The 22,218-nt window shown below is 41.7% G+C and overlaps 2 protein-coding genes across 3 annotated transcripts in view; one reads left to right on the plus strand and one right to left on the minus strand.

The window, feature by feature from the left end:
• Positions 1–2,731, plus strand: part of GSTM3 (glutathione S-transferase mu 3 (brain)) — a 3,288-nt gene extending 557 nt beyond the window's left edge. The window contains exons 2-8 of the mRNA XM_010830890.1: positions 1–37; positions 617–681; positions 1,361–1,442; positions 1,530–1,630; positions 1,960–2,055; positions 2,144–2,254; positions 2,534–2,731. Of these exons, the coding sequence (XP_010829192.1) occupies positions 1–37; positions 617–681; positions 1,361–1,442; positions 1,530–1,630; positions 1,960–2,055; positions 2,144–2,254; positions 2,534–2,632 (591 nt within the window). The 3' untranslated portion in view covers positions 2,633–2,731. The remainder of the gene's footprint in view (positions 38–616; positions 682–1,360; positions 1,443–1,529; positions 1,631–1,959; positions 2,056–2,143; positions 2,255–2,533) is intronic.
• A 5,675-nt stretch (positions 2,732–8,406) lies between these two features.
• Positions 8,407–22,218, minus strand: part of LOC104981663 (glutathione S-transferase Mu 1-like) — an 18,819-nt gene continuing 5,007 nt past the window's right edge. Inside the window, exon 8 of one of the 2 annotated variants that reach the window (XM_010830891.1) lies at positions 8,407–9,440. In XM_010830891.1, coding sequence (XP_010829193.1) covers positions 9,351–9,440 — 90 coding nt within the window. In that variant the 3' untranslated portion in view covers positions 8,407–9,350. Of the gene's footprint in view, positions 9,441–13,532; positions 13,616–22,218 lie in introns of those variants that run through there. The other variant, XM_010830892.1, reaches the window with a different exon arrangement.

The raw sequence follows: 22,218 nt of genomic DNA on the forward strand, positions 1-22,218 counted from the left end.
ACGTCCTATGAAGAGAAAAGATACACGTGCGGGGAAGGTAATGCCTCACTACGTGCCGGTGCGACGCCGCGTTGAGCTGAGCAGGTCTTCCAACTGTTCCTGTTTTACTGTGCCCAGAGGGTGGCATTACGCCAAGGTCGGGTGGGACTTCTGCCACCAGTCACCTGAGAGCTGTCTGTTGTGTTTAGTGTGGGGAGAGAGCTGGGAATTTTCCTCCTGCCGTTGCCCAACTCTGCCTTAACACTGATGGTAATGGCTAAGCTTTTGGGATCTGGGTGTGTGAAGCATTGGGCTTCCCAGGTGGCGCTAGTGATAAAGAACCCGCCTGACAATGCAGGAGACATGAGATGTGGGTTTGATCCCTGAGTCAGGAAGATCCCCTAGAGGAGGGCATGGCAACCCACTCCAATTCTTGCCTGGAGATTCTTGCCTGGAGAATCCCATGAACAGAGGAGCCTGGCAGGCTACAGTCCACAGAGTCGTAAAGAGTCGGCCACACTGAGGCGACTTAGCACGCTTGTGAGGAATTGGAATTAGGGTGTGTCTCTAAATCTTTCCACGCTCCTCAGGTGGGATATTAAGCTGGTTGGATCCCACTTCATTCTTTCTCTTACAGCTCCTGACTATGATAAGAGCCAGTGGCTGGATGTGAAATTCAAACTAGACCTGGACTTCCCTAACGTAGGTGGTTTTAGAAGAGGGGGCAGAAGGGAAGGCCTTCAACTGTATCCTTGTTTCCTCTCTCCTCTAGCGGTTTGTAGAATAAGGGCTCTTCATCTCGATAGAATAGATAGAATGCAGGGTGTCCTTAGACTTGGATGAAGAAAAAATTACATTTGCATTTCTACTAACCACTAACTAAAAGTTAACAGTTCTTTCTGTTGTGAATGTAGGCAATGTAACCTTGATTATTAGCCAAGCCTGTGACTGGGTATTTTTGCATTACATGTGTTGCAAATATAAATAAATATTATTTACACTTATCATACTTTGAAAGTATGATAGTCATTACATCTTCTTGTTATTTAATGCATTCATAGGCACATATTACTCTTAAAATTTTGTTCTTTTAATGTTATATAAATTATGTAATATGTGTAATTTGCTTTGTGCATTTAAAAGCCTTATTCGGAGAAAAAGTGCATAGCGTGCACATACCCGTACACAAACACACACTCAGTAAAGCACCCTGTCTAGAATTAAGTGTAGACTCAGTTGCTACCTTTTACTTTCTTTCTTCTTTCTTCTAACACAGCATTTTTTCTCTACTGTTCTCTTCCCTGCAAGTCTTCTTTCCCAGGAGAGAGAGGCAGAGAGGCAAGAGAGAGGTTGTTCATTTGGCCTGTCCTTTTCTTTCCAGCTGCCCTATCTCATGGACGGTAAGAACAGGCTGACCCAGAGCAATGCCATCTTGCGCTACATCGCCCGCAAGCACAATATGTGTGAGTTGGGGTAGGGCTGGTGTTGTGAGGGCAGCTCGCCTGGGAATGGATAAGGCCAAGGGTGATTTCCTGTCATTTGGCCTACAGGCGGTGACACTGAAGAGGAAAGGATCCGAGTGGACATCATGGAGAACCAAATAATGGATTTTCGCATGCAACTGGTACAACTCTGCTACAACCCTGACCACGTGAGTTTCCTGAACAGGAAGGCATCAAGAACAAGGAGCCTTTAGGAACTCAAGGCTTAAATCTGCCCCATTCTACTGCTGCTACCTTCCCACCAAGTCTGTCAGAATAAGAAACAGAACTCTTATTTCTGGAGGATTGGTTTGTCATGTAACTCTGATGTTGGCCCTTCTTCTTTCCACATCCCTCCTTTCCATCTGCCACCTCTCCCTGAAGGCATGGAGAGGAAGGCACCTGGAGAAAGGGCTGCTAAGTGTCCATCACTGGCCCATGCCCTGATTCATGGAGATGATGGCAGCTGTTCTCACTTTTGCTTTTACTTCTCCCCCAGGAAAAGCTGAAGCCTCGGTACTTGGAACAGCTACCTGGACAACTGAAACAGTTCTCCTTGTTCTTGGGGAAATACTCATGGTTTGCAGGGGAAAAGGTAGAACAAAGGAAAGGGAGGGGATCCTTTTCTGTCTCTGCAGGTATTAATGAACTCCCCAGACCTGATGATCTTATTGTCCCTGTAGCTCACCTTTGTGGATTTCCTCACCTATGATGTCTTAGATCAGAACCGTATGTTTGAGCCCAAGTGCCTGGATGAATTTCCGAATCTGAAGGCTTTCATGTGCCGTTTTGAGGTGATGCCCCTTGCACCTTTCTCTTAAAAAACACAGGCTGCCCTGGGCCCTCAAGGGACCCCATTGTTGTATATTCTTGCCTAACACCAACTTTTGCCTAAAGGGATCAGTGGTTGGACACCTCTAAACTTTAAGTCTTTGGAGGGCACTGTCTATAAGAAGCGGTGGGGATGAGGGACATGGGGGTGGAGTCAGGCAGCATGTGCGTGCTACTGTTTTGAAATGGGTCTTTTGGCCTGGGTTAGAGTCTTTATAAGATTTGGTGTGCTTTCCCTTCAGGCTTTGGAGAAAATAGCTACCTACATGCAGTCTGACCGCTTCCTTAAGATGCCTGTCAACAACAAGATGGCCCAGTGGGGCAACAGAAGAATCTGCTGAGCAGGAGGCAGACTTGTACTCCTTTTTTTGTTCCATTCCGTCCCTAGGGTACTTGTACTCCCTCTTTCCTGCTCTTTTCAATAAATAGCATTCAGGCTACTGGTGTCTAGCTTGACTTCTGTTGGGAATAAAGGCCGAAGGGGAGTAAGGACATGTGAATTAAATCACTGCAAATTGGCGTTCGCCTACCCTACACCTGAGTTCAAGAGCTAGAGGCTCTTGCCCAGACCTTGAGAGTAAGGTGAGATTTCACAGCTGTAGATAACAGGTTGTTAAATGAGACTGTACCCTCTGTGAAGACTTGAAGTCTTCAAGTAAAGGTGTGTGGTAGATTTGGGAAGATTTCAAGTAAAATTGTGGGGGATAGTTGTGGAAGATTTCAGGTAAAATTGTGTGGTACTATGGACTCAAAAGAACTGGAGATCAGAAACAGACCCTTGTGTATGTGATAAAGATACTTCAAACTGGTGGACTAACCCATTTATAGGAATAGGACAGTTACTTAGCAATTAAAAATAATAGACTCCTATGTTATGCTATTCACTAAAATTAATTCATCGGGAGTTTAAGGCCCAATGTTAAAGCTCTAGAAGTATTAATGAAAATGTATGAAATTTTGATCATAGGGAAGAAAAAGTTTTTCTAAATACACCATTTTAAAAGCTATAAAGGGAAAGATTTTACAGATTTACCGTTATTCCAGATTGCAAAGATTTTTTATGACAAGGGATAACTAATGGCAAATGAGATAAAAGACCAGTATGCTGCTGCTGCTGCTAAGTTGCTTCAGTCGTGTCCGACTCTGTGCGACTCCAGAGACGGCAGCCCACCAGGCTCCCCCATCCCTGGGATTCTCCAGGCAAGAACACTGGAGTGGGTTGCCATTTCCTTCTCCAGTGCATGAAAGTGAAAAGTGAAAGTGAAGTCGCTCAGTCGTGTCCGACTCCTAGTGACCCCATGGACTGCAGCCTACCAGGCTTCTGCGTCCATGGAATTTTCCAGGCAAGAGTACTGGAGTGGGTTGCCATCACCTCCGAAAAGACCAGTATAGAGACTATTATATAAAGAACTCTAGTCAAGGCTATGGTTTTTCCAGTAGTCATGTATGGATGTGAGAGTTGGACTATAAAGAAAGCTGAGTGCCAAAGAATTAATGCTTTTGAACTGTGGTGTTAGAGAAGACTCTTGAGAGTCCCTTGGACTGCAAGGAGATCCAACTCAGTCCATCCTAAAGGAAATCAGTCCTGAATATTCATTGGAAGGACTGATGTTGAAGCAGAAACTCCAATATTTTGGCCACCTGATGCGAAGAGCTGACTCATTTGAAAAGCCCCGATGTTAGGGAAGATTGAAGGCAGGAGAAGGACGACAGAGGATGAGATGGTTAGATGGCATCATCCACTCAATGGACATGAGTTTGGGTAAACTCCGGGAGTTGGTGATTGATGGGGAGGCCTGGCATGCTGTGGTTCATGGGGTCGCCAAGAGCCGGACACGACTGAGCGACTGAACTGAACTGAAATCATCAAGGCATTCCAGATATTTTTTTAAACTAACATAATTCCTTGTGCCATACAGTAGGTCCTTATTACTTATTTTATATATAGTGTCTGTCAGTTAATTCCAAACTCTTAATCTATTCCCCACCATTGCCCCCACCTTTTCCCTTTGGTAACCATAAATTTATTTTCTATGTTCATTTGTATCAGTTTTTTAGATGTACATACAGCAGCAGCAGCAGCACATGTAAGTGAAATCATATGATATTGGTCTTTCTCTGACTTAGTTTGATAATCTCTAGGTCCATCCACGTTGCTGCAAGCAGTGTTTCATTCTTTGTTTGAGTAATATTCCACCATGTATATGTACTACATCTTTTTCATCCACTCATCTGTCAGTGGAATTTGGTTTGTGTCCACGTCCTGGCTGTTGTAAATAGTGCTGCTAGGAGCATTGAGGTGCATGTATCTTTTCAAAGTAGAAATTTCATCTTTTCTGGGTGTGTACCCAGGAGTAATATTGCTGGATCTTATTGCAGCTCTACTTTTAGGTTTTTAAGGAACCTCCATACTGTTCTCTGGGCTTCCCTGGTGGCTCAGACAGTGAAGAATCTGCGATGCAGGAGATGGGGTTTGATCCCTGTGTTGGGAAGATCCCCTGGAGAAGGGAATGGCTACCCTCTCCAGTATTCTTGACTGGAGAATTGCATGGACAGAGGAGCCTGGCGGACTACAGTCCATGTGGTTACAGAGACTTGGAGACAACTGAACTACTAACACTTTCACTTTCATGCTGTTCTCCATATTGGCTGCACCAATTTATATTCCCACCAATAGTGCAGGTCGGTTCCCATTTCTCTACACCCTCTTCAGCATTTATTATATGTAGACTTTTAATGATGACATTCTGACTGGTGTGAGATGATATCTTTATGGAGGTAAGTCAGTTTTTTAAAAGTGAACAAAAGCTATGGACAGATGATTTATGAAAATAGAAATATTGATGGCCCAAAAGTTTAAAAGATGTTTATAATTCAAGAAATTGAAATTTATACCAGTAAGAGGACCATTTTTCAGATGAACGAATTTACAGTTTATTAAGTATTGGAAAAGCTTGGGAAATTGACAAGGATTTCTTGCTGGTGGACACTTTTTCCCAGGACTCATTTCTCCAGGGACTGAAGGGCCAATTTCTCATTTCTTTGCCTCTTCCCTGTGGTGAACAGACTTTAAAATGGCCCTCATAATCCCACCATCTTGTACTCAGGCTCTTGTGAAATCCTCTCCCTTTGAGTGTGGGCAGGACCTATGACTTCTAATAAACCACAGCAAAAGTAATACGATGGAGAGATGTGGCTCCCCCAGGTCCCAACTGCCCCTGACTCTAGTTCTAAGATGGGCAAGGAGAGAATGCTCTCACAATGTCTGCCTTGAAGCAAAGAAGGAAAGTGGACACCCTGTCACCCCAGAGGCACAGAGATCGCACAAGTGTGAAACTAGTCGACTAGTGATGGGTTTGTGCAAGTGGCATCAGTAAGAAGTTTTTAAAACAAAAAACTTGTGATAGCTGAATGTGGTGGAGAAGTTCCCCCAAAAGTAGAGAACTTCATTTGTATTCATTATTGAGCAGCTAGATAAAGGCATTTCCAGTTCAAAAGAAAATAGCTTATGTGAGTCAAGAAAAATTTGTAGAGTTATTTCATGGATGGGATAGGTGATGTGTACAGAAATGGATCTGCCTTTAAAAGTAGTTTAACAGCTTATTAAAACACCTGGACTTGGTACAGAAATTGCATTTTCCTTATCCCTCAGCTGCAGGACTGGATGGTACAGTAAGCCATGTGGATCAAAGGGATTTAAGGAGTCCAGGTGGATGGTAGAGGAGGGAGGAAGTAACATTTAGCCAGTGATTTTCCTAATGTGTAAGTTTGCTTACATCACTGCTGCTTGAATATGGTAGGCCTTCAGAAAAAGACAGTCTCCTCCATTTTGCAAAACCATAGCCTGACCTCTGCTTCCTCTCCAGCTACATCTCTTGGCAGATGTCCGTCCCTTTCCCTGGAGCATTGGGTTCTAGCTTTTCTGAATACCCTAGACTCCAGAGTCAGGCTGCCTGGGTTGGGATCCAGGCCTTGCTACAGTAAACTTCCGGCCTCCTGTGCCTTCTCTGACAAATGAACCGCCCCCTCTCCTGCTACCCCACCCAACGCCCACTGGACCTTGTCAGGAATAAGCCAGTATTTCTAAAGCATTTAGAATGGATGAATGTTACATAAACTTACAAATTATCTAAAAGCACCATGTTCCTTTTTCTTCACGCTTTTGCACTTGCTGTTTTCTCTGCCTGGAATGCTTTTGTTCTGGCCAGCTAAGCCTGCCAAATGCCTATTCACCATCTAAGGTAAGCTGAGAAGCCCCTACCTGGGGGGAGCCACAACTGATAATCCCTCTGGGAAGTATTAGTGATTGTCACCAATGATTTATGATTGTTTCCCTTTTAGAGAAGTGTCACTTCCCTCTTGAACTTACATGTAACATTCTGACTTGTTTTGGCCAATTAAACACAGTGGAAGTTACACGTTTTCTGGGCAAAAAATTTAAAAGCCACTGTGCGGGTGAATATATCTACTTCAGACTGCTGTGGAAGCCTCCATCAGTCTGGGTCTCTGACAGACCAGGAAAACCAGGGGCTGTTGACTGCAGTGGACAGAAAAGGTGAGCAAGAAATAAACATGCATTAAGCCACTGAGATTTGGTTTCACTTGAGTGACATTCCTCCACCTTCCACCCAGCTAATTTCAGTGCACTGACTTTAAATCCCTGTTCCTATAGGAGTCAATGTTTTCCTCTGTCAGCACTTACTGAACTCTAGTTGCTGGCTTAAATGTCTATCTCTGCCATTGAACAATATGTTGCCTGAGAGCAGGGACTGTGACTTAAGCAAATTTTATTTGAAGCTTGTGTAGAGCCTGACTCAAAGTAGGCACAACAATGCATTGATTCCCTTCTAATGAAAATGGAAAGAATAAAGAAGAGTTTGCTTCAGAAAAGTACTTAATGGTCTCAAGGAACCTTAAGAATTTCACTCTGTTCTGGTTAGGAGATAAAACACAGCACAGAATGCCCTGTTCTTGAAGTAGATGGCAGAAGTGCTTGGAGGGAGCACGGAAGATCAGGTTCAGGGAGATCCCAGAGAAATAAGCACAGGTTCTTCTTCCCCTATAGGAGAACCTGGGCTTTCCAGGTGGCGCTAGTGGTAAAGAACCTGCCTGCCAATGCAGGAGAAGCAGGTTCGATCCCTGGGTTGGGAAGATCCCTTGGAGAAGGAAATGGCAACTCACCCCAGTATTCTTGCCTAGAGAATCCCATGGACAGAGGAGCCTGGTGGGCTACCATTCATGGGGTCACAAAGAATCAGACACGACTGAAGTTACTTAGCCCACGCATGGAAGAACCTATGCAATATAATGATTCTCAAGTTAGTGGGTCACCCCCATGAGAGGTATGGGATTTCACGATAGCAGGAGTCCTCCCTGCCTACCTGTCTTATTGTGGTTCCTTCTTTATGTCTTTTAGTTATAGAAGATCCTTCCTGGTAGGCCCCAGTCTTTTTGATTGATGCATCTTCTGCAGATAGTTGTGACCTTTGGCGTGCTCACGAGAGAAGGTGAGCTCAGAGTCTTAATACTACACCATCTTGGCTGCTCTCTTTTACTGGGCTTTTTTTTTTTCTTTTCTGTCATACCAGTTTTATCTTTAATCGTATAATTCTTAAAGACTTTACAAGTATTCTTACTGTTCTCTGTTTATTTAAACTGCTAGACAACTGTCCAGCAGGATACTTCTCTAAAGTTACTCCTTGTTTTGAGCTAAGACTTGATTTACGCCTCAGGTATTGAGGCAGTACTTTTGCGGTTTGCAGGTGCAGGTATCCTGATATAAGATGGCACTCCACCTTCTGACCACACAGAGTGGCTACGCTAGACCTGCCCACTTCAGGTCAAGTTATACAAGGGCCAGTTACAGCCTACTAAATGCTTAGGTTAATGAGACCTACTGGCTTTCCCCCAGACCTGTAGATTTTAAATCTTCTGAAATTTATTCTTTACCTCAAGTGGCTGAGATAATTATATCCAGACCTCTAAAATCCGTATAATTACTGTACACTTTGCAGGGCTTTAACTAGAGATAGTTCTTTCAAATTTCCAACTTTTCATTAAATATTTAGTGTGCCAGGCAGCAAAATAGATATGAGACATAAAGTCAAATAAGACATGGATTCTTTCCTCAGTGACTTTATGGTCAAGCTGGAGAGGAAACCAAGTATAACACGATTGTAATATAGTAGGGGCACACTTTACTGAGATATGTTTTAAGAATGCACATGAAGGGTATCTAAAGCAGGGTAAGCTTTCAGGAAAGGGTGACAGAAGCAAATCCACCAGGATCCCACACCATCAGTAGACTACTCAGACCCCTTCTCCAGCCCCTGAGAGTCCCCTGAACCATGACACAGAGTACTGCAAGCTGACAGGAGGCAGCCCATGAATGCTGAATTAAAGAGGAAACCAGGCACAGAAGGGCCCCCCTTCTGTAGAGACTTAATGCTAAGGAACAGAGATGCGTGAAGTGGAGATAGAAATGAACAATCAAGCCCCACCCGCTCTACACACACACGCATGCCCATCCATGTGGCCCTGCAGTAAACAGCAGAAGAGAGAATGGACACCCCTATACACCCAACACAGTCATTCATGACTCCAGGAAGCCAGGAGGGAATAAGACAAGACACAGCAGGTGTGAATAAGGCTTTCCTGGGGATCAAACAGGCTGGGCGGGAACCACACTGGGAAGCATGGTCTGTACACCAGGCCAGGTCTGGTCTTCAGGGCAGTGCTGGGAGCTCAGAGCAGAGCACTATGGGCCAGGGGTCTGGCTGGGCTCCTCACAGCAGAAGCAACCATGGAAGGGAAGGACAGCCTGGGTGGCTTCAGTGCAGGAGAGATAATGTGGGGTGGGGGAGGAAATTTGCTCAAAAATTATGGGAAACTGAATCTTTAAAGTAGGGATGGAAAGGGGTGTGGGAGAGGGATAAGGGGGCCAAGAGAGCATCTAGAGTGAACAGAAAGAGAAAGAAAAAGACAGAAGGTTCTGTGTGCAGGAAGGTCCATATTGTCTCCAGGGCACTGGCTCCTCATGTCATCTCCTAGTTGGAGGCGTTACTTGTTTCCCCACACGGCAAGCTTTAGAAACATAGGGTTTGGGTGGAAGCGGCTAGACTTCATGTAGGCAGAGATCCTCTTCAGGCCCTGAGGGTGGGAAAAAGAAGGTCAGGCCTCAGGTCTGCTGCCCCAGTAGGGTTCATGGAGTTCTCCCTAGGTTTGGAGGGCTAGATATAGCCCTTCCATGTGGAGTCAAATATTGGGGGAAAATAAAATCCTCCTGGTGTCCCCAGCTCTGCAAAGTTAAGTTTTCCAGTTTCCTGTAATTCAAGCGGTATCTTGATAAGACATCACAAATGGAGACTCCACCCACTGCTGGGTGCTAGAGATGATGATATAGGTTTAGAATCTCTATGCCACTATCCTGCAAGATGGGTTCTACTGTCACCATTTATCAGAAGGGAAACTAGCCACACAGAAGTTAAGGACCTCTGTCATGATCACACAATTCATAAATAATATGGCTAGAATGCAGCCTGCTCCCTCTTGCCCCCTTTCTCTCTCCCCATTCTGCTGCACCCCCTTGCTCACAGTTGAAAACAAAAAGAACCAGGAGGCTCACTCATCATCCAGTTATACAAAGAGTTAAGTCACTATTCAAGGAAGCCACCCACCAACAGTGTGCCAGGAAGGCAATTCAGGATGGGGAAAAAAAAAAGATGAAATATTCTGTGTTTTGGACACATGGTTCCTAGACTGTTAAGATGCATCTACAGAAGAACTCTAATCACCCAAGATTTGCGCATAGATACACACCCAAGATCTTTTCGTATATAGAAAAGCACTAAAATCACTAACTAGAGATCCCTGGTTTTTGGTGATTAGCAGTAATCTTACCAAGATATGTAGTTGATTACTCCTATTTCCCAGACCTCCTCCCCTGCCTCTTGAAAGCAGTTCCCCCAGAGCTATCTGAGAGGCTGTGTTCTAGGATATAGTCCTAGAATATAGACCTCAGTAAGGTCCCCAAGTAAAAGGGAAACTCAGTGCTTTGCATTATGTGGGTTTTACTTTCCAGTGGACGGTTTTGCTGACCACAGAGGGGCCCAGAGGAGACTCCATCCCCTCAACAAAACTTTACAAGGATCTGGAGCCTTGCTACCAGCAGGGCCCCTTGTGCTGGTCTACCTCTCTACATGTGCGTACAAATTTGGGTGAATCTCTCATGATCTCAGATTTATCATCTTGGTTGATGATCCTGAATTTATTCAGTGGTAGATGAATAAGCCATACCTGGCCAGGTATGGCTTTCTCAGGCAATTGAGAAGCTTGCAGCAGAGGTGGAGACCAGTCCTCATACCACACAGCAGTCCCACAAGGAAACCGACTCTTTAAAGAAACTTGCCCATTTGGGGAACACACACAAAAAGTTTGGCAATCCTGGGTTCCCAGTGCTCACCATGGTTTTAGACTGTCAAAGAGGAAAACTGAGACATGTAAAAAATCTGAAATGACTACTGGGTGACAACTAGGAGAGTTAAGTTCATAAACAGCAGAAGGGCCCCCCACATACAGTTACCAATAGCAGTTTATCCTGACAGACTCTGAAATGGGAAAGCTTTCTAGACAAAAGAAAGAGGAATGACAGATTGCTAACCAATGACTAACATGATGGTCAGGTTTAGGTACATTACATATGGACCTTATACTTGCAAATACTTACTTAATTGGGATAAAGGGCTTCCCTGGTAGCTGAGATGGTAAAGAGTCTGCCTACAATGCAGGAGACCTGGGTTCAATCTCTGGTTTGGGAAGATCCCCTGGAGAAGGACATGGCAACCCACTCCAGTATTCCTGCCTGGAGAATTCTATGGACAGAGCAGCCTGGAGGGCTACCATCCATGGGGTCACAGAGAGTCAGACATGACTGAGCGATTAACACTTTCACTTTACTTAATTTGGGACATTATACCAAAGGAAATCTCAACCTAAAAATCACCAAAATAGGGTTCTTTTGCCATTTCAAGATTGAGGGTGTTTTTTTGTTTTTTTTTTTTTCCCATGAACACCAGCTAGAGAAAGCAGACTAAAAGATCTGCTGAATGGAAGACCTCTTTTGATTGGTATTTAGAAGCTTTTAAAAGAGGAAATGAGAAAGTAACTTCTTACGGAAAACTGACAAAAGATTGCTTGAAATTATATCAGAATTTTTAAAAGGCTCCTGAATTTGGTTGGCCCTGCTCTCCACTGCTCCTCCCTGCTCCTCTAAGCATCTCCTTCAACGCTCTCCTACATCGTGTTCGACTCTCTCTGAACTTCCTTTTTATAACACCAAAAATTGATTCCCATGAAAGCAACCATAATTCAGAAGGCTTGGTAAAGTAATTATTTTGGCCAAAGAAGTTTTAAAAACTTTTTTTTTCCCAAAATTCTGACAATAAGAAAGCCAAAGCCTTTCTAGTAGGAACTTGAATCATTTGCCTGTGCCTTTGAGATACAAATGTTCTAACTAATCTTAGGCACCTTCCACTTTGTTTCGAGAGCTTGGTCAGCCATCAGATAAGTACACATATAATGCATATTTGGCAACCAGTCAAGTAGAATGGGATTCTGAGCAGTCTCTTTGTCCAGCTAGGCCAGGTTTAGGGAAATGTGTCATATGGAGTTCCAATCTGTAAAGGGCCTTTATTGTCTCAACCTATTTTGTATCTGCCTATACAACAAGGCCTTTATTTTCTTAGCCTATACCAAGGAGTAAACTTTCTGGGTCTTGTGAAGGCTGCATAATTGCACCCTCTTGTGAGAATGCCTCTTGCATCTTCGTGGTTTAAGTTACTATTGGGACATCCTAAAAGACACTTATTCCTTGGAAGAAAAGTTATGACCAACCCAGACAGCATATTAAAAAGCAGAGACATTACTTTGCCAACAAACGTCCATCTAGTCAAGGCTATTGTTTTTCCAATAATCATGTATGGATGTGAGACTTGGACTATAAAGAAAGCTGAGTGCCAAAGAATTGACGCTTTTGAACCATGGTGTTCAAAAGGAGAAGACTCTTGAGAGTCCCTTGGACTGCAAGGAGATCCAACCAGTTCATCCTAAAGGAAATCAGTCCTGAATATTCATTGGAAGGACTGATATTGAAGCTGAAAGTCCAATACTTTGGCCACCTGATGTGAAGAGCTGACTCATTTGAAAAGACCCTGATGCTGGCAAAGATTGAAGGCAGGAGGAGAAGGGGACGACAGAGGATGAGATGGTTGGATGGCATCACCAGCTAGATGGACATGAGTTTGAGTAAGCTCCAGGAGTTGGTGATGGACAGGGAAGCCTGGTGTGTGCAGTCCATGGGGTCGCAAAGAGTCGGACATGACTGAGTAACTGAACTGAACTGACTGTAAGATATTTAGGACTATTAATAAATATGTTTGGTACCACACTGACAAATTTTTATACAGAAAAAGCACATGTTTTTAGAAATCAAAAATAGTATTTATAAATTTGCCAATCTACAGAATACTAATATAAAAGACAGTTGACAATTGCTTGTTTCTTCAGTTCAGTTCAGTACTCCTTTCCCAATTTCAAACTAATCTGTTGTTCCATGTCCAGTTCTACATACAAATTTCTTAGGAGGGAGGTAAGATGGTCTGGTATTGCCAGAAATTTTCCTCAGTTTGTTGTGATCCACGCAGTCATAGGCTTTGGCATAGTCAATAAAGCAGAAGCAGATGCTTTTCTGGAATTCTCTTGCTTTTTCAATGATCCAGTGGATGCTGGCAATTTATCTCTGGTTCCTCTGCCTTTTCTAAATCCAGCTTGAACATCTGGAAGTTCATGGTTCACGTACAGTTGAAGCCTGGCTTGGAGAATTTTGAGCATTACTTTGCTAGATGAGTGCAATTGTGCGGTAGTTTGAGTATTCTTTGGCATTGCCTTTCTTTGGGATTGGAATAAAAACTGCCCTTTTCCAGTCCTGTGGCTACTGCTGAGTTTTCCAAATTTGCTGGCATATTGAGTGCAGCACTTTCACAGCATCATCTCTTACGACTTGAAATAGCTCAGCTGGAATTCCATCACCTCCACTAGCTTTGCTTGTAGTGATGCTTCCTTAGGCCCACTTGACTTTGCATTCCAGGATGTCTGGCTCTAGGTGAGCAATCACACCATCATGGTTATCTGGGTCATGAAGATCTTTTTGTATAGTTCTTCTGTATATTCTTGCCACCTCTTCTTAATATCTTCTGCTTCTGTTAGGTCCGTACCATTTCTGTCCTTTATTGTGCCCATCTTGCTTATTTCTTAGTTTTCACTAGAAACTAAGGTATTAAAGGTTAAGAATTCTAATTAATGTATGTAATTAAAACTATTAAAATAAGGGAAAAAAGCCTTTTTGGCAAAGGGGGAATTATAAAGAATAAAAATACGACAACTATATACCAATAAAATGGACAGCCTGAAGAAATGAATAAATTCGTAGAAAGGTACAATCTCCCAAACTGAACCAGGAAGGAAGATAAACTATGAAAGACCAATTACGGGTACTAAAACTGAATCTGTAAATACAAAACTCCCAACAAACGCACACCCAGGACCAGATGATTTCACAGGTGAATTCTACTAAACATTTAGAGAAGACTTAACACCTATCCTTCTGAAACTATTCCTGCAAATTTCAGAGGAACTACTGAACTCTTTCTATGAAGACATCATCACCCTGATCCCAAAACCAAACAAAGACATCACACAAAAAAGTATAAGTATATAACTAATAAACAGATATGTAAAAATTCAAAGGAAGACATCACACAAAAAAGTGTAAGTATATAACTGGTGAACAGATATGTAAAAATTCTCAGCAAAATACTAGCAAACTAATCCAATAATACATTAGAAGGATCATACACCATGAATAAGTGAGATTATCCAGGGATACAAGGATTTTTTTCAGTATCCGTAAATCAACAGTTGAAACACTGTATCAATAAATTAAGACTAAAAACCATATGATCACCTCAATAGTTGTAGAAAAAGCTACTGATGAAATTCAAATTCCATTTATGGCAAAAAAAAAAATAATAAAAGAAAAGAGATTCCCTGGTGGTCTAGTGGTTAAGAATTCACTTGCCAATGCAGGAGACACAGGTTTAATCCCTGGTCTGGAAAGATTCCACATGCTGTGGAGCAACTAAGCCTGTGTGCCACAACTACTGAGCCAGCAGCCTAGAACCTACAAGCTGCAGTGGCTGAGCCCACGACTTCTGAAGCCCATGTGCCTAGAGCCTGTGCTCCACAACAAGAGAAGCCACCGCAATGAGAAGCCTGAGCACTGCAACAAAGAGCAGCCCCCACTCACTGCAACTGGAGAAAGCCCATGTGCTGCAGTTAAGGCCCAACACAGCCAAAAATAACTCATCTTTAAAAAGATACCATTCTTAAAAAAAAAAAAACTCCATAAAGTGGGCATAGAGGGAACATACCTCAACATAGGCTATGTATAACAAACCCACAGCTAGCATTATACTCAATGGTGAAAAGCTGAAAGCATGATCTCTAACATCAGGAACAAGACAAGGATGCCCACTGTCACTACTTTTATTCACTATAGTTTTGAAAGTACTAGCCACAAGCAATCAGACAAGAAATAAAAGGAATCCAAATTGGAAAGGAAGAAGTAAAACTGTTACTGTTATTATACATAGAAAATCCTAAAGATGCTATCAGAAAACTAATAGAGCTCATCAATGAAGTCAGTAAAGTTGCAGGATACAAAATTAATAAACAGAAATCTCTTGCATTCCTATACAGTAACAATAAACTATAAGAAAGAGAATTAGGAAACAACCCTTTTTGCCATCACATCGAAAAAAATGTCAAAAATATCTAGGGATAAACCTATCTAAAGAGGCAAAACACGTGGACTCGGAAAGCTATCAGATACTGATGAAAGAAATCAAAGATGACACAAACAGATGGAAGAATATACCATGTTCTTGGATTGAAAAAATCAATATTGTCAAAATGACCATATTACTCAAGGCAATCTACAGATTCAGTGCAACCTCTATCAAATTACCAATGGCATTTTTCATAGAACTAGAGCAAAAAAAATCTTTAAATTTGTATGGAGACACAAAAGACCCCAAATAGCCAAAAGAATCTTGAGAAAGAAAAATGGAGCTAGAGGAATCAGGGTCCCTGACTTCAGATTATACTACAAAGCTATAGTCATCAAAACAGTATGGTACTGACACAAAAGTAGAACTATAGATCACTGGAACAGGATAGAAAACCCAGAAATAAACCCATACACCTACAATCAATTAACATATGACAAAGGAAACAAGACTACACAATGTTGGAAAGACAGTCTCTTCAACAAATGGTGCTGGAAAAACTGGACAGCTACATGTAAAAAAAATGAAATTAGATCATTCTTTAATACCATACACAAAAATAGACTCAAAATAGAACCAAAGACCTAAATGTGAGACTGGACACTATAAAACTCCTAGAGGAAAACATAGGCAGAGGACTCTGACATTTGCAGCAACATCTTTTTTTATCTGACTCCCAGAATAATGGAAATAAAAATAAAAAATAACAAATGAGACCATTGAAAACTTTTGCACAGCAAAGGAAACAATAAACAAAATGAAAAGACAGCCCACAGATTGGGAGAAAAATTTGCGAATGATGTGACCTGACAAAGGATTAGTCTCCAAATTTTATAAACAGTGCATAATGCTTAACAGCATCAAAACAAAAAACTTAGTCAATAAATGGGCAGAGGACCTAAATAGACATTTCTCCAAGGAAAACGCACAGATGGCCAAGAGGCACGTGAAAAACTATTAGAGAAATGAAAATGAAAACTACAATGAGATATCACCTCACACCAGTCAGAATGGCTATCTTCAAAAAATCCAAACAATAAATGCTAGAGAGGGTGTGGAGAAGAGGGACTCCTCCTATACTGTTGGTGGGAATGTAAACTGGTACAGCTATTATGGAGAACAGTATGCAAGTAACTTAAAAAGTAAAATAGAGCTACTATGTGACCCTGAAATCCCATTCCTGGGCATATATCCAGAAAAAAACTTGATCTGTAGGGATTCATGCACACCAATATTCATTGCAGCACTGTCTACAATAGCCAAGACGTGAAAGCAACCTAAATGTCCACTGACAGATGAATAAAAAGATGAGGTGCATACATACAATGGAATACTCAGCCATTAAAAAGAATGAAATAATGCCATTTGCAACAACATGGATGGACCTAGAGAGTGTCATACTGAGTGAAGTAAGTCAGAGAAGGAGAAATATTGTATGACATCCTTTATATGTGGAATCTGAAAAGAAATGATACGAATGAAATTACTTATGAAACAGAAAGAGACTCAAAGACTTAGAGAATGAACTTAGGTTGCCAGGGAGAAGGATGAGGGGATGGAATACTTAGGGAATTGGGGATGGACATGTACACACTGCTATATTTGAAATGCATAACCAATAAGGATCTACTGTATAGCACATGGAACTCTACTCAATGTTATGCAGCAGCCTAGATGAGAGGGGAGTCTGGGGGAGAATGGATACATATATATATGTATGGCTGAGTCCCTTTGCTATTGACTTGAAACTATCATGACACTGTTAATCAGCTATACCCCAATATAAAATGAAAGGTTTTTAAAAAATGGGCAGAAGACCTAGACATTTCCAAAGAATACATACAGATGACCAACAGGAACATGAAAATATGTTCAATATTGCTAATTGTTGGAGAAATGCAAATCAAAACTATAATGATAACTATACATCACCTCACACAAGTCAGAATGCCCATCATCAAAAGGTCTATAAATTGTAAATAGAGAATGGAGAAACGAGAACCCTCTTACAGTGGGGTGGGAATATGAAATGGTGCAGATGCTATGGAGAACAATATTGAAGTTCCTTAAAAAACTAAAAATAGAGTTACCATATGATCCAGCAATCCCACTCCTGGCATGGATCCAAAGAAAATTCTAATTCAAGAAGATACATGCACTCCTATGTTCACAGCAGCATGATTTACAATACCCAAGACATGGAACCAACCTAAGTATTCATCAACATATAAATGGATAAAGAAGATGTGTGTGTGTGTGTGTGTGTGTATATACATACAATGGAGTACTACTCAGGAATAGAAAAGAATGAAATAATGCCATTTGCAGCAACATGGATGGACCTAGAGATAATAATACTAAGTGAAATAAGTCAGACAGAGAAAGACAAATCTCATATTTATCACTTATATATGGAATCTAAAATTATGATAAAAAAATGAACTTATTCACATAATGGAAACAGACTCACAGACATAGAAGATAAATTTATGGTTACCAAAGGGGAAAGAGGGGGAATAAATTAGGAGTGTGCTACTAACAGATACCGGAGAAGGCAATGGCACCCCACTCCAGTACTCTTGCCTGGGAAATCCCATGGACAGAGGAGCCTGGTGGGCTGCGGTCCATGGGGTCGCTAGGAGTCGGACACGACTGAGTGACTTCACTTTCACTTTTCGCTTTCATGCATTGAAGGAAATGGCAACCCACTCCAGTGTTCTTGCCTGGAGAATCCCAGGGACGGTGGAGCCGGGTGGGCTGCTGTCTCTGGGGTCACAGAGTCGGACATGACTGAAGTGACTTAGCAGTAGCAGCACTAACAGATACACACTACCATATATAAAGTAAACAAAAAGGAACTACTGTATATCACCAGGGACTATATTTAATATCTTGTAACAAACTATGATGGAAAAGAATATGAAAAAGTATATATATATATATGTACATTCTGAATTATATGTAATTGAAACACTTTGCAGTACACTTGAAACAGTACAAAACTTGAATCAAAAATACTTCAATTTTAAAATGGAAATGTACTTTGTTAAGGGAAAATAAAGTGACTTTGTGCTAAAGCTGATTATTTCTCTTTTTTCCTATTTTAAAAAAAGTTATTTCTAAATGGGAAAGAAAACGAGAGACAAACTAATATGGATATAGAAAGTTGTAAAAGGCTTGTGAGAAAGAAAAGATAACTTTAGAAAGGAATTCTATGTGTGGTCCAGTCTGGCTAAGATTAGAATGAGTTAAACTAAGTAAATAAAGTTCAGTATTAAATGTCAGGTGGTGCAAAACTAGAATCTGATTTTTCTTTCCATTGAGAGGACAAAGTTTTCTTGAAATATTGATTTTTTTGGTAACAATGTAAAACGTTTCTTTAGCTCTTAAGTGATCTATTATAATTTCACATATTTAGACTTTAAAATCTTTTACTGTCTCTTTGGTTAAGTGAATAAGTATTTATTGGGACCTATGATCCTACTTGGAGAAGGCAATGGCACCCCACTCCAGTACTCTTGCCTGGAGAATCCCATGGATGGAGGAACCTGGTGGGCTACAGTCCATAGGGTCGCTAAGAGGACACGACTGAAGTGACTTAGCAGCAGCAGCAGCATGATACTACTTTCAGTTCAGTTCAGTTGCTCAGTCATGTCCGACTCTTTGCAACCCCATGAATCGCAGCACGCCAGGCCTCCCTGTCCATCACCAACTCCCGGAGTTCTCTCAGACTCAAGTCCATCAAGTCAGTGCTGCCATCCAGCATCTCATCCTCTGTCGTCCCCTTCTCCTCCTGCCATCAATCCCTCCTAGCATCAGGGTCTTTTCCAATGAGTCAACTCTTTGCATGAGGTGGCCAAAGTACTGGAGTTTCAGCTTTAGCATCATTCCTTCCAAAGAAATCCCAGGGCTGATCTCCTTCAGAATGGACTGGTTGGATCTCCTTGCAGAAATGCTATAAAAACTTGATATCTTTGGCAAACCTTCCCCAAGTCAAATTCTAAATGAAGTTCTTTTGACAGCTAACACTTTGGAATGATTCAGCTGCTGCTGCTGCTGCTAAGTCACTTCAGTTGTGTCCGACTCTGTGCGACCCCATAGATGGCAGCCCACCAGGCTCCCCCGTCCCTGGGATTCTCCAGGCAAGAACACTGGAGTGGGTTGCCATTTCCTTCTCCAATGCATGAAAGTGAAAAGTGAAAGTGAAGTCACTCAGTCTGTGTCTGACTCAGCGACCCCATGGACTGAAGCCTGCCAGGCTCCTCCCTCCATGGGATTTTCCAGGCAAAACAGTACTGGAGTGGGGTGCCATTGCCTTCTCAGAGGGCCCTAAAATAACTCAAAGAGAGATACTAATTACACTTTTCGGTATGTTAAGTAACATGGGAAATGTTGTCAAATGAGTTATAATGAACACTTTTAGATTATACTATATAGATAATTAATTCTAATGCTAAGTCTCTTCAGTCATGTCCGACTCTGTGCGACCCCATAGACGGCAGCCCACCAGGCTCCGCCGTCCCTGGGATTCTCCAGGCAAGAATACTGGAGTGGGTTGCCATTTCCTTCTCCAATGCATGAAAGAGAAAAGTCAAAGTGAAGTTGCTCAGTCGTGTCCGACTCTTAGCGACCCCATGGACTTCAGCCTACCAGGCTCCTCTGTCCATGGATTTTCTAGGCAAGAGTACTGGAGTGGGGTGCCATTGCCTTCTCCAATATAGATAATTATTATTATATAAAATTACTAAAAGTATCCTGGCATCTTATGTGTCATAACTCTAGTTATTGTATTAAAATTTTGTATGCCACAGAAATAACCAAATTTTACTGACAGTTATATTGTAATCAGATCATTTGTCTTTTGACATTTATGGGCAGTTATTGTTTTACTCTGATTCTTTTTAAAAGAATGTAGATCTTGACGATTCATAAGAAGGACCTTTTTACAAATACACATTTCTGGTAACTTTTAAATGATCCCACTGAACTGAGTGAAAAATTTACAAAACTGTAAATGGAAAACCTGATGGCTTCATAAAACTACTAACAAAAAAAAGTCAAGGTCAACAAGATTTAATTCCATGGCACTGAATGAATTTGTAATTTTATGGCTGTTTGAAATATTGCCGGCTTTTAATCTTTGTTCTCTGGATATGAGGAAACATTTCCTCTTATGCCTACTAACTTGCAGCAAGTTGATAAAGTATACCTTTGCAAACAAAGATGGAGCATTTATCTTTTTCTTTCTATCTAATCCCTTCAGCATTTGGCCTCTCCAACTGGCCCCTCTCTGGACTTGATGGCTTCTCGTGATCTAGACTGCAACAAGTTATATTAATCATTGTTTTAATTTATTCTTTGTTGTTTTCAAACTATTCATGCTTTGCTTCCTTCATTGTTGTACTGTGACCTTAAAAATGTTACTAGCTATATTGCTTATACCTTAATTATTTTATAAGATTATTGTTTCTTGCATTACTTTCTGTGCAGCCGGGTCTCTGATAAAATTAACGATGGTAAACCTCTATATATCACACATATATACCTCCATATTGGTTTCTCAGGTGGCCCTAGTGGTAAAGAACTGGCCTGCCAGTGCAGGAGACATAAGAGATGTAGGTTCGATCCCTCAGTTGGGAAGATCTCCTGGAGGAGGGCTTCACAGCCCACTCCAGTATTCTTGCCTGTATAATCCCCGTGGACAGAGGAGCCTAGCAGACTACTGTCCATGGGCTCACAAAGAGTCAGACATGATAGAAGTGAGTTAGCACACACACAGCTCTATATAAAATTAATTGTGATGATGCAGCTCTAGATATGGGAAGAAGTAACAAAGGGAAACATATTCTGGGTCATAATAGACTAGTTAGTAAGACAGATGATCCAGAGACGTTTTAGTATATTCACAGTGTCCAGATATAGCATAGAAGTGACCTATCAATGAAGTCCTTGTCTGACCTAGAAATGAGCCTTCCTAGCACCATGGGACAAATCGGTGATGAAATGCCTCCCAATCCTTGGTCAAATTTATGGCCTAAAGCTGTAAACAAAAAGAACAGAGTCTCACTCACTACCTGGTTAAGGAAAGGACTAAGCTGTAACCCACTGCAATCACTCACAGACTGTGTGCCTTAAGGGGAGTTCAGGATGGAGAAAACCAGGATGAAACATCCTGTGTTTTGGACACAGGTCCCCTAGAGAGTTGGGTTGCATCTCGAATGAAGAATTACAAAGACCCGAGATTCACCCATCTTCCTACACATAGGAAAGCATTAAGATCATTAACGTGAGATGTTGGTTTTTTGATGATTAGTAGCAATCTTTTACCAACATGTATATTTGACGATGTCATGAAAAAAATGCACAACCTAAAAGTTCAGAATTATGTTTTATACTGTAATTCTCTGAGGACTTCAGAGCAGTCCCTTAGAGCTACCCGAGAGGCTGCTTCCTGGGCTTAAAGAGGTAAGGAAGGAGCCAGGATATATACGAGTTTTGTAACAAAACCAAGTAGTTGGAATATCAAAAGATTACTGTTAATTAAAGAAAATTAGACATCTCAAGTTAATGAATTTAGCACTGTTCTCTGTATAGGAAGCTACAAAAGTTTGGGCTCACTGAAGTCGTTACTTTGATATGTACCTCCGCTACCTGAGGCCAGTATCCTGTGTTTTCCCATCCGGAGTCTCTGCTGGGCACACTGCTGGGCACACTGCTGGGTGCGGCTGCAATGGATGAAGGCTAGGTGGTGGGCACTGGGTTTATATCCTGAATTCCCTCAGGACCCACCACAGGGGACAACTATAATGCAATGGCTTGATGGCTGCAACATCCTTAGTTTACTGCCTCAGGCAGGCAAATTTCTCATTCTCAACTATATGTATTTTCAAGGTGAAAATTTATATATCTGCTGTCTTCTACCTTACGTCTTCATAGCAGTTACTCAGAGCTCTCTGAGAGGCTGTCACATAGGCTACAAGTCCCCAGTAAGACCCCCAAATAAGACTGAAACTCACTGCATTCAC

The sequence above is a fragment of the Bison bison genome, unplaced genomic scaffold (genome assembly GCF_000754665.1).
Source record: "Bison bison bison isolate TAMUID 2011002044 unplaced genomic scaffold, Bison_UMD1.0 scf7180017864519, whole genome shotgun sequence".
NCBI lineage: Eukaryota > Metazoa > Chordata > Mammalia > Artiodactyla > Bovidae > Bison > Bison bison.